The 12,874-nt window shown below is 36.3% G+C and overlaps 2 protein-coding genes across 4 annotated transcripts; both read right to left on the reverse strand.

Annotated features, from left to right (window-relative positions):
• Nucleotides 1-1,594: 1,594 nt before the first annotated feature.
• On the reverse strand, nt 1,595-4,254 carry LOC117624313 (D-amino-acid transaminase, chloroplastic-like). Its single transcript, XM_034355479.1, has 5 exons — nt 3,863-4,254; nt 3,661-3,722; nt 3,077-3,252; nt 2,211-2,884; nt 1,595-2,066 (listed from the first exon to the last, which is right to left on the reverse strand). The coding sequence occupies exons 1-5, from the start codon at nt 3,897-3,899 to the stop codon at nt 1,966-1,968; spliced, it is 1,050 nt and encodes a 349-aa protein (XP_034211370.1). The 5' UTR covers nt 3,900-4,254; the 3' UTR covers nt 1,595-1,965.
• A 915-nt stretch (nt 4,255-5,169) lies between these two features.
• On the reverse strand, nt 5,170-11,036 carry LOC117624312 (probable aminotransferase TAT2). Of its 3 annotated transcripts, XM_034355476.1 has the most exons (9): nt 10,875-11,020; nt 9,487-9,615; nt 8,586-8,888; nt 7,355-7,694; nt 7,026-7,244; nt 6,443-6,502; nt 5,856-6,011; nt 5,679-5,772; nt 5,170-5,466 (listed from the first exon to the last, which is right to left on the reverse strand). In XM_034355476.1, the coding sequence occupies exons 2-9, from the start codon at nt 9,570-9,572 to the stop codon at nt 5,348-5,350; spliced, it is 1,377 nt and encodes a 458-aa protein (XP_034211367.1). In that variant the 5' UTR covers nt 9,573-9,615; nt 10,875-11,020; the 3' UTR covers nt 5,170-5,347. The 3 variants fall into 3 exon arrangements, with proteins under 3 accessions (XP_034211367.1, XP_034211368.1, XP_034211369.1); XM_034355477.1 differs by lacking the exon at nt 9,487-9,615 and having other exon boundaries at nt 10,875-11,019; XM_034355478.1 differs by lacking the exons at nt 5,170-5,466; nt 5,679-5,772 and having other exon boundaries at nt 5,907-6,017; nt 10,875-11,036.
• Between the last annotated feature and the right edge of the window lie 1,838 nt (nt 11,037-12,874).

A 12,874-nucleotide genomic window follows, 5' to 3' on the forward strand; every position in this document is an offset into this window, starting at 1 on the left:
TGTGATATTGGAGTTTCAATCTTTGGAATGGGTGGCATCGGTAAAGTTTCTCTTCATTGTCCAGGATGTAGAAGAGAGCTGGGAGTTGTTCTGCAACGAGGAATTCTAATAGTTTTCTTCGAGCATCCGCAGGAAATATAAGTTTATAGAGAAAATTGCTAATTTTCAGGTTAGAAGAAAATAACAAGTGCTTAGCTCAGTTTCTAATACAAAGTGTTAAGTACAAATCCATAAATTATGCTTACTGTTGATAGGGTGGAAGACCAAGATAACACTGGTGTTATAACATAAATTCTTCGGTCATACAACATAAATTCTAATAGAGATGGAGACATAGCATTCAACATTTGCATTTTATTGGTGTACCAGTTAATTTTCAAAGGTGTATGATTTGTGGTGATATTTGTTGATTACTTTTTCCAATTTAGATCTTCAATTGTTTTGTACCACCATTTCTTCATTTTAAAGACCTTTAAGAATCTTGTACACTGGGGACGAGAGCACAAAGATTGAGTAACTCAGGATGACATGATTCAAGGCACCTTCTTGCAGATTTAGGGCTTGCAAGTGATCATCTTCTAAGGGAATGAACTACCAATTCTTGATGCAAAAACCTTTTTTTGGCTTAATTCCATAATATGAGCATTTTATATGCAGCTGGTAACATTTTCATTATCTTCCTTTTTGTTTCTCTGGAAACCAAATGAATTTGTTCAGTGCGATTAAGCCTAGCTCTGTGATGCATCCTGGACCACTTGGATTTATGCCATGTTTTGGCTCAGGGCTGTATCAAATGTACCTAAAATGCAAATTGTAACGAACATGGTGATTTAGCCCATGAGAAAACAGAAAATACTTTTTCCCTTTATTTTGGTATATCCACCATAACATATACTTGGTTTATGATACTGAAGCAACATATAATGAATGTCCACTGTGAAGTTAGCACACATAAGCATAATATACTTATAGCAGCTATTTTGCACATTCATAATATTTTTGCACCTAAGTTGCCTCCACCATTGCGATCAATGATCACATTGTTTATGCTAAAAGGGCATGTGAAGAGCACTATGATAAGTTCTAAACCAAGTTATAGGCTTATGCCACATGGAAATGTGATCATTTTTTAAAGGAAAAAAAGAAATTAATGCAGGCCGATTTGGTTTGGTTAAACTGTGGGAGCCGGCCTGGTTTAGTTTTACTACCGAAATTCAGAAAAAAATGAAATTGGACCAAACCGGCTTGATAGGTCCGGTTCGGGCAGTTTGACTGCTTTTTCAGTGCAAATGTCTAGATGAGAGTGATCTTAGCACTAGGAGATGTAAATGTTGGACTCATTAGTTTTAACACTTCAATTTGAAAAGTCTCTTTGTGGAATCTCCTTTGTTCCCTTGTTCCTTCCCATTTTGGTTCAAAACAGGCAAGATAGTTAAGATGGGACTCTTTGACTATAAATCTAGGAGCCTATGAGATAGGGGTAATGGGGCAAAACAGGGTAGTCATGCAGGCGAAAATTTGATTCTGCTAAATGTTGCGTTGCCTCCTCTGGAATAAAAACCAGAAGGAAACAAATGATGCATACACTGATACAGATTGGGAAGAGATTAAGTAAATCCAAACCATCTCACGCGAATGACGCATGAATTGAAGCTATCCCAGTGAACTAGAGAAAATTAATGCAGTTCATAGTTAGAATACAATGTTCCTCAGGGGTAAAAGATTTCCATTCCAAGAAAAAGCTATCTTATAGTTTTCAATATTTTGCAGTATGCACTTCTGCTAAAAGATTTCCCTTCCAACAAAGCTTTCTCAAGTATTTTATTCAATCATTTTTTTCCATCTTCACAATCAAAGAAATCAAAGATGAAGCATGCACAAGGCATTTGTAACACCAGGGACAATGAGCAATGAGGCAGCTAGATGCAAGAAGCCTTCCTTCAGCCTTCCTGAAATTGATTACCCCTATATGTAGGGAACAGCTATCCTCTGCGTACCAGTTGGGCCTGCTACCATATCCTCCCAAACCAGATCTGAGAGTGCCATTGTCAGTTCTCCCACCTTTCCTGTTATACAAAACCAATTAAAAAAATCAGCAATGCATTGTCTTGTAAGAAATCAAAATATCTCTGCATTGAAGATGCAAGGGAGAGGATTTTACACAGAAAATAGTAGTAAAGGTGAAGAACACTTTAAGAGAAAGCCGTTACCATCTCCGATGGGTTGTTCGTCCCATGTGATAATTGGCAAAACAGGAAGTGTGCTTCCTACAAACATCATTTCAGCTGAGCTTTTGGCTTCTTCCACAGTAAGATTTGTAGTTTTCACCCCTTTTAGCCGCCCCTGCTCAACCAGTTTTGGTGCTAGTTCAAGAAGTCTTAGCACAGTACACCCGCTAAGGATCTTATCAAAGAAGGGTACTACAAGCTCCTTGTCATGAGTTATAAAAGCAACATTCACATTTGGACCTTCTGCTATATAACCTTCCTCATCAACCCATATGGAAGCAAAGGCTCCCTTCTCTTCAGCTTCCAACTTTGAAAGGACATTTGGAAGGTAGTTTACATTCTTCATTGTTGCAAAGTCTGGTGACTTCATGGGAATAGTGGATGTAATCACTTTAACTCCCTCTTTGCACTGAGAAAAGCTCTCATCGATGACTACTGCATAGAACGCTGGTGTTGAGGACTCTGCAGGCGTGAGCAAGAAGTTTCCAGGACCTGCACTCAACCAATATCTTAGAGTTCCTTTCTTGATCTGTGATGCTGCAGCCAGTTGCACAAGAATGCTTCGAAGAGTTGATCGAGGGAAGGGAGAGGAAATCTTTGCTTTTGAAGCTGATCTGAGGAAGCGGTTTAGGTGGACGTCCAGTTCATAGATGAACCTGCAGGAATCACAATTCAAGTCAATAACTGCAATTCTACTCCTTTATTGGATATGCAAACAAAAGTACAAAACTTAGAATCCTATAATTGCATGAAACCTGACAACAAAAACATTGCAAAGCAGAAGCCATAAAGCTTGAGATGTGCCAATGTAAATTTCAAAGAAGGAAAGAGGAAAGTATAATGCCTACCCATTTAAGATAATCGCTGTGTCAAACACACCATGGCCTCGATGAACCATGTGATCATCTATTGGAATTACCATCAAAGCTGGATCAAGAATAATTCCACCATAAGTGCTGGAATACATGGCTGGGTATGGTTGTTTTTCAACCTTGCTCCACTTCTCATGCAGCTTTTCAAGCAACTGGTTGATGACATAGTATAAGCTTAGAAAGTTCAGAATTAGTCCAAAAGAAATAAGGAGTAGAATTTTAGATTAGGCCATAAGAAGGATATTTAAGTAACAAGCCATTGATCTCACAACAGAAAATGACATGACTGCATAAACCAGAAGTGCAAATTTAGTCACACACACACACACACAGAGATCAAAATAATCTCAGTCACATGGAGGATCCTAGATTGAATATTGATTTCTTATGTTCTCCTCCTTCTACCCATAGATCAAAATACCTGACACTGACAGAAAGGTATTTGCAGAACATAACTGGATGAAGAATGGAAAACATGTTGCCCTTACGATCACTGTGACTTGCAGTTACAAAAACCTTGGTAGGCTGTGATATAAATTTTGGGGGTTTCGAGTTCTCACCTCGGATGATGATTTAAACACATGAACTTTGAAATCCTCGACATTTCCAGCATCCAATGTGTCTTCACAACAGCAGCAACATCAATAGCAAGTACATCAACAACCAAAGCACCAATTATGTTTACAGATCATCATGATCGGGTAAATTACAAAATGGGACAACCCAAAAAAGAAAACTACACAAAACAAAACAAAAGCTCACCTGATTTCTGGTCAGTACAAGGGCTGTAGCTTGCCATGGATTAGCAGAACCAGAATTTAACAGAGCTAACTACAGAGAAGCAAAAAGAGTGAGGAAGAAGACTGATGGAGGTATAATTTATAGGAGGGAAGGGCATAGCAAATGGAATGATATAGAATTGCTTTTGTTGGCATGAACTATTCTAATTAATTATAATGAAATGGAACCCCCTTCTGTTTCCACTTTCAACCCCTTGCCTTGAAAGTTTGCTGTTTGTCTTGCAGTGTATCAGGTTACTGACTTTTGTTCTTTCTGTTGTTCTCTTATTAGTGGAGAGATTCTATCATAAGGTACTGTGTGATGATTGCAGCGAAGCAATACTAATTCTTCCTATGTGCCAAGTTTTATATGCTGATAAGAAAATAAGATTATAGTGAAATGAGATATGAGATAAGATTAGTTCATTGAAGTTTATAAAGTTTTCTTTGGAATTTCAAATAAATACTTTATGTATAATTAATTAATGTTAGAATTTAACCTTGTTTAGCTAGAAACAAAATGTCTAGTCATTTATTTGGTGAAAAAAACTAAAAATTTCATGATTCTAGATCTTTTTATATAAACAAATTTTAAAAAATATGAAGGTTCTTTTTATTTGGACAGGTTACCTAAAAATAAATGATGACAAACCGCAAAAGTTAAAAGCTTTGTTTTATGCAAAGACTTTGCTAGTGCAGTGGTTTGGAATAATTGCTTTACAAACAAGGTTCTGAATTCAAATTCTAGTATTCGTATAGTATATGTGAGTTTAGTATATTATTGCTCCTCCGAATAGGAAAGATGTTTATAAAAATAAAAATAAAGCTTTGTTTTATGATTTAAATCTGTGCTCGATTGTAATGATTTCTGTGCTTTTTGAACTGTGGGTTGACATGCAAACGACTCTCTTGGCAGACTATGGCCTCTTTCCCAAATACTGACGATATTGGCTATGTGGAACCAATTAAACTATAATCAAGGTGCATCTTTTTTAATTCTTTATTAAAAGACAAGTTTGGATGCCATCAGCTTTCACCTGTCAAATCCTAATTAGCCAAAGATGAGAAATATTAGAATATCTCCCTAAGTTGTTGGGAGGGTTTTTAAGGTAAAACTCTAAAACCCCGCACCTCTACCAAAGCAACAAGAATGGTTAACGTTAGAACAAAACATATTGATACAAAAAAGTTGTGCTATTGTCAGTCGCCCTTGGCGACTGTGGTCGTGCTTGGCGACTGTGTTGGGTCTTGATCATCTGGATACTAATACTATTGTGTAATGCTTCAAAATTTGCAACAAAAAAGGCGATGTATGTCATATGATCTATTATTAGTAATTCATTACAAATAGGCAGTGGAAGAAGAGTATTTTCTTTACAAATGACCATGCCATCAGCAACAAGAATTTTCAAGCCGATTTACATATAATTAGCTATTTCTCGCTACCGGCATATATGTATGAATGTATCTATAATTTTCTGGCATGCCTTTGATAGAAACATTTTGTCCTCCTTAAAGCTTCTTCAATAGAGTTTGGATCGGCAGCAAATGTAACACGTAGCCAATTTTTCAACCCTACTGCTGTCCCTGCAAAGCAAATGTAAATTTCATTTGTTAGTCATTATGTACCAAGGAGATGCTTATGACTTTGTAAGCCCCTACAAAAGAAATTTTGTTTAAAGAAAACCAATTATCAGTACTATGATATCCACTAGGATTGTAATTTCCATTTGTTCTTGATAATATTGTATACTGAGAGAAGAAGTACAAAATATGCTTTCGATTTGTCGATTTCTAACCTGGAAGAAAGATCACAGATTCCTCTTTAGCCAGCTTGAAACAAAACTCAATATCATCGGTAATATCTTCCAGTAGTGAAAGGTCTAGTTTCACCTGCATCACAAACAAAATAAATAAGGAAGGTGATGTAAATACATAAGAACGCAAAATTTAGTTTCATCTCCTATTTTTCTCACCATTACAGCCATAGATCCTTCTGGTTTGTTTGGACAGGTAATACAAGGAATCTCATTTATCCGTTCGCAACAAATATCTGAGGACTGCTTCAGTAAATAGATAGTTTTCTTAAAGAAAACCTCTTCAGTTTGCTCGATGATGCGCGGAACTGCTGCCTATAACTTACCAAATATGTCATCATGAAACAGAGATGAACAAGAAGTTAATGCTCTGACTTGAGTAGGCTTGCATAGTCCAAATTATTTTCAGCTAAAATTTAATGTCTTCACATTTCAAACAGCAGAAGCAATATGTACCAAACTTGTTTCTCTATCTGTACAGAGTATTTGCAGAGGAAATGTAATACTGTATTGTGTTTTTCGGTTTTGACTACAATTTCTTAGGAATTGGGACTAAATTTTGAACTTTAAACGGTTTGTACTTGAAATTTCTTTTCATTATACCAATCTTGAAATAGCTTTAAGAAATAGTTCTTTTGAGGACAGAAGCTGCAAGTTGCATGATCTAAAATCAAATAATGACAGTGATCAAGAAAACAAGTATTATGGTGTTTAAGCAATTCAAAACAAGCAAATGAGATGCACACCTGAATGAAGGTTGCAGGTCCTCCCAAAATATCAAAATATTTCTTAATGCGCTCAACAACCTGAATAGTTAAAGCGATATACAATCACTACTAGAAGTGGATGATATAACAGAAAAAAATTTCAACTATGAGATGTGAATAGGAAAAGCTAAAATGTCCAGATGCAGATGGGTGAGTTTGAAAAACCATGTGTAATAAGTCTAACTGGAAGCTTCATGCCATCGACAATGTTAAACCCATGAATCAGCAAAACAACTGAATCAAGAGACTTAATCCAATTTCTTGGCCATATGGAAAATCAATTAGACTTTTAAGATGCGCTTCAAACTGGTTAAGAAACTTTGGAGATAATTATCATGAAGTCCACTAAATGGCAGAGAGAAAGGGGCTAATTCTATTCAATAGACAATGCACTGTGATTGTTTAAAATGGTACATAAATCAGTTTAAATGGACTTCATGATTCTGAGATTAATGAATTAAGAAGTACCAAAGATGTCTGACATACACACACGTGTGTGTGTGTGTGTGTGTGTGTGTGTGTGTGTGTGCAAGCGTGCACGTTAGAGAGACAGAGAGAGAACCTTGGGTTTTCTAAACATGCCACACGGATCACTTGTCACAAACCAACCAAGTCGCCATCCAGGAACTATCCATCTCTTTGACAGGGACCCAAGAGTAAGAACAGGAACAGTGGATCCAAAGACTCCCATTGGCACAAATGGTTTATCTCCAAAAGCCAGATGCCCATAAACTTCATCAGCAATTACTAAAATTCTAAGCTTTTTTGCAGTTTCTGCAATCTAAGTGCAACACAAAAACAATAAGTTACAACCGAATCCAATGCCAGTGTCCAAAACGCGGTTCCTTAAAGTACAATCTTTTATTTGATGCCATACCATTGACCACTAACCTTTTCCAGATGTTGGTAACTGTATACATTCCCACAAGGATTCCCAGGGTTTAAAATTACCATTGCAACTGTGTTGTGATCTGCAAGAGCTTCAACAGCATCAAGATCAACCTCCCAGGCGTTCTCTTGTAGGAGATCAAAATGTCGAACTTCAAGATGTCGAAAAGCAGAACAAAGTTCATAAATAGGGAAGCCTGGCCTTGGAAGCAAGATATTGGCACCAGGACGCGTAAGCATTGCCAATGCGACATCAATAGCTTGTGTGCAACCAGACGTGACGAAAACATCATCAGATGTTAGCTTGTACGGAAGATCACGGGACAGATATTCAGCAATTGCTCTGTCATGAAGTGAATTTTATAGCAAAATCAATGATTTATTTGCTGTCTGATATATTTAAAACAGGAAGGTCACAGTGCACTGAGTAAGCATCATGAACATGATTAGATTGAAATACCCCCTCAAGGGCATTATGTTTTCTTGCCTTACAAGCTTGCAGTGTATAATCCAACACATGCATCAAATGGACTGTCACTATTAAACATGGCCTTATCAAATTTATTTTATACAAAGTACTCTAAATTAATCTAATCTACAGGGAGAGGGACTCGAACTTGGGTACAAGGGAGCGAACTCATTGCCTTGGCAAACTAGCCTAACCCACATGACGGAAGAAAATATACTGCAATTTGCCAAAGCAGAATGACAGGTATTTGAGGTTAATGTACTGATGTAGACCGATGAGTGACTGCCTAATTGTTGGCAAAGTATTAATTATTGGCAAGACTCGGATAAAGTAGTTCCTTACCTAATAAGGTACACCTGCTCCTGCTCCAGTTATTATTACTTTTATTTATTTATTCTGGACTGATTTCTACTTTCCCTGTTAGAATTCACTAACCTGTAAAAACTTAAAAGCCTGAGCCCGGAAACTTTAAGAAAGTGAAAGTAGAAAGATAGATTTTCAAGTGGATGAAGCATGTTCAAATTATTTAATTGAACAAATCTACAAAAGTACTTCAAAAAGAATTCAAAAGCAGATTGAAACAAAACTACATAAAAGCCAAGAACCCACAAACCCAAATTGGCAGCACTTGGATCCAAGACAAAAATTCGATCAAAACAAGAAAACCCATTAACAAAAAGTAAAAAAAGCAATTGATGCCATTAAATTAAAGCAAATCTTCCCAGAAGATAAAAGAAAAAAGAAGAAGAAGAAAACTGAAATTACCTTCTGGTTTGAGGAAGGCCAACAGTAGGAGCATAGCCATTGAACTTGTCAGATTGGATAGCATCAACAACAGCTTCTTGAGCCACTTGGGTTGTGTGGAAGCAAGAATAGGCAGTTGGGTCGCCCATCCCCAATGAAATCAGCCTTTTGTTATCATTTTCATCAACATTCTGCAACAGCAAGCTCAGGATGCCTTTTATGGTGATTGTTGCAGAAGTTGTGTCCACTGGTATTTGCTGGTTCACAGCCCCATTTTCCATGGCTGATTTGGTCACTTTTGGGTCTTGCTTTGAGCTTTGGAAACTGAAATTTTGGTTTTGAGGTCAGAGAGAGAGAGAGAGAGAGAGAGAAGTGGCTTAGAGGAACTGCACGTCCAAACACCACATGTTGAAGTTCTCTGTTGCATGAAAACAAAAGTTGGCAACTGCTGGTTGAAGTTTCAGTTCAAAACAAAAATGCATCACTTCAATTTTTTATATATAACAAAAATATAAAAATTGGTGTACTCGATGTACACATCATTTGATGTTTCAACGCTTGTTTTTTCAAATTTGTGAACCAAAATTCATTCTCGCTTAATGACGTGTCAGTATTTTATTCTCGCCTAATAAAATTTTGGATTTGAGTTTATCAAATAGTCCTTTTTTTTTTTTGGGGGTGTTTCCTAACAGTATTTGTGTGGTTTACAAATTTGGTGTTACCAAATCTAATGGTGACGTGATTATTAGAATTGGAATCGTCCTAATCTTATACAATGTGACAAAACTGTCACATACAAATATCCTTTTAGTAGCAAATAGATTCTTTGTCAACTGGAGTTTACAACTCCAACTTCTATGATTGTAATTCGATTCAATGGGTGAGAACACGTGTACAAAAAAAGAAGCCGACGTGGACTAACCTTACACCACACGTAATCATGTAGCTTTGAAAAAATACCAAACTTCGTGTTTGGTTGTTGGGAGTCATCTTCCTCTTCTTTTTCATGGAAAATTTGAGGAGGTTTGAGAGATGGTAACTTTAACGTGGCCTTATTGTACCCAGTAGAGGAAAAGACGATCAAACATTAAAATTGAACGAAATGTTACATCGGATTTTTGTTTTTATTATGAGAAATTTGTCCAACAAAGAGCCATAAGGAGGAAATATATAATATGCCCGCCCATACCATAAGGATTAGGGATATATATGTACAGTCCTTAACAAAACGTTAGATTGGTCGTTATAATATTCCACTTTCCCTTATCTTTATCGCAAACTAGGTGTGACTCCCAATGTTTCTCTAACAAATTCAATTAAAAAAAAATTAAGCATGTATGATAATCAACCATATTGAACGCATTAGCCAGGTTTAAAGGCCCTCGAACAAGTTGGCTAGAGTGTATTAAAGTTTATAGAGATGGATTCTGTTAAATTTGTTAGAGCGGATGTGCTCCCAATTATGCAACCGAGTTCGCCCCTCCCCGTAAAAAATAGAATATCTCTTGTACAAATAAATAAATAAAGTCACGAACACAAACATTTCAAAAGAAAGATGCTGGATCTATGGGTAAATACTCTCTTACCATATACTTGTGTTATGATATCAATGGTGGAATTTTTGATATTGCTTCAGAAGTGCTTTTATTAGAAGCATGTTGAAATTTTTATAATGAACCTAAATACTTTTTTTAGTAGAAATAAGTGCTTTTTGAAGAAAGAACTCTCCCAAAAAGTACTTTAATGACCTAGAAACACTATTTTTGTGTAAATGTTGTATGAAACGTTTTTGGTTGTCAAATATGGTAGACCTTAGCCTTAGCCTGATTCTAAATCTAGGCGTTAGCCCTTGGGAGTTTCATTGTACACTAGACATGGGTTGGGCCCTTCCAGCTTCATATAATCTAAAAGGGCCCACTTTAAGTTAAGACCCAAAGTAGGGCCAAGTTGATAGTAGCCTTGCACAATCATTGTTCGGTTGAACAACTTTTTAATGAACCCAGAACACTGGTTGGAAGATTTCCACCTCCCCCATTTGTTTTCAAAAGAGTACAAATTGATTGGAAGATGGAAGTGAGCCTTCCAATGCTGTCTCTGCCTCCCCCCCCCCCCCCCCTCCCAAGTTCATTTCCTCTAACAAAATGCATCACTGAAGTCTCCTAATGAAGGAGATGATACCAGACACTCTTTTGTTGCATTTGGTTCGTAGAACCCAGTTCACAAGTTCAACAATAACTTATAAAATAAAAATTAAATCAAAACATAAAACATAAAATGAAACTAAAGAAAATAAGAGAAAGGGTTAATTACCAGTAAATTGTAAGCTGAAATTGAGTGGATATGAAGCTCCCTTTGTGTGGACACTTGCTTCTTGATGAGTAGTGATATTTGAAATGTCCTCCAGAAGTGTTGGGTTTGTTCAACTTATATGTATAATATAATGGGGTCGCAGTCCATTTCCAATCTTTAAGATAAGCTCAATGATTCATCCATTTGTTGTGTTTGAGGAGAAAAAGAAGATGACTACTTTAGGACGTCTATCCAACTGGGAAGAAGTAATCAGATAGGCTCAAGCTCAGGGAAAGCTATTTGCATCTCTCTAGCTATATATATAGTAGGTTGCATTTGTTTACTTAACAGTCAACTCATCAAATTAAGAAAAGTACCGGTTTGGATAGAGGGATTTGGATATGAGAATTAAGGATAAATTTACTTAAAAAATAAGAACACTTTAGATTGAAGGTATTTGGAATAAGTAGATGTAGTATATTTGAAATGACTATATGCAGAGATGGATCTACAGTGGAGTTAATGGGATCAAACGATCCTATGGACTCCATGAAACTAAGCTTGAAGGTCCTCTTGACTTGATTGTGCGACCTCATGAAATTCTCTCCACCTGTTTGATATTTGGCTTGAAAGAAAGGCTTGTTGCGCGAGGAAGAAGAAGCGCAGTATGTTTAAAAGAAAACGCAGACACACTGGCCAAAACGGCGTCATTTTGGCCCAGCATTTTTTTTTTAAACGAACTGATCAAAATGATGTCATTTTGGCCCAGTGAATTTTTTTTTTTAAAATGACCTGGCTAAAACGATGTCGTTTTGGTCCAGGTCTTAAAAAAAAAAAAAAAAAACTAAAACAGTTCCAGCCATTCCAAAACCTCTCTACCCGATCTCAGCCTCTCCACCCCAACCCACCCCCCTAAAACACCAAAACCTTTAACCCCCATCTCCTACATTGTCGCCCCGCAAAAAATAAAAAATTAAACTTTTACACAATGACCCTATGAGGTAAGATTCATGGGTCTGTCACTGACTACATGTAAGAAATTATTTGAAATTCATTTATATTCTTCCTTTATTTCTTGTCCAAAATTGCATACATGAGTTGTACTAGTCTAAACAAACAAGTTTATCTTATAATGTCACATCAGTTCAAAGATTTGGAATCCTTCCATCCAAAAATGAAGCCTTAAAAGAACGAATTTGGCTTTAACAAAGAAAGGAAATACAAAATATAAAAATTAATTAAAATACTCGACAGGAAAACAATGAATTTCTCACCTCCAAATGTTTTTTTTTTAAATATTTCAAACGTTATTACTCTTAGAGTATCAGTAATGATTGTTCAGTAGTTCAATAAATTGAACTATTTTGACATCTATTGAATTGAATTGCAGTTTTACTTGCAATTGTACAGTTTATTAGCATGTGGGTCCCAAAAGGTTCATCACATAGCACCCTCTATTGCAATAAACTAAATCACACTATTACAAATGAAATTTTACTATTTTAAGTAATAAAATTGCATTAATCCTAACCATTGCGGATACTCTTACAAACAACACAACCCTATAATCCACCTTTACAGTTTGTGTATTAATGAATTATTGTATCTAGAAGGCCAAAGTTTGAATTTGAGATTTTTATTTATTGTAGATAGTGTGAGTCTAAATGCACCTCAGAGAAGCCCAAAAAAGCACCGGCCAGCACAAAAAAGGCCAAAGCTAAGACATAGCCCATAAGACCATATCCAGCCCTAAGAGTCTCAAACCTGAATTTTAGGACCGTATCAACTCCTGCCCTCTTAGTAACAGGCCTGTCTTCAGGATTCATGCAAAGAGCTATTTTTTTTCTTTTTTGTTAATTGTTTTTTTCAATGATTGAGACTTTAAGCATGATCACTGCGAATTCATCAATAAATCATATAATATGATTTTACAGTATGTTTGTTAGTAAGATCTGGAAAATTCTTCTCTAAAATTACTTTGTTTCTAACAAATGGAAATGGGTGACAACAAAATGAGCCCA

Source organism: Prunus dulcis, chromosome 4 (assembly GCF_902201215.1).
Source record: "Prunus dulcis chromosome 4, ALMONDv2, whole genome shotgun sequence".
Taxonomy (NCBI): domain Eukaryota; kingdom Viridiplantae; phylum Streptophyta; class Magnoliopsida; order Rosales; family Rosaceae; genus Prunus; species Prunus dulcis.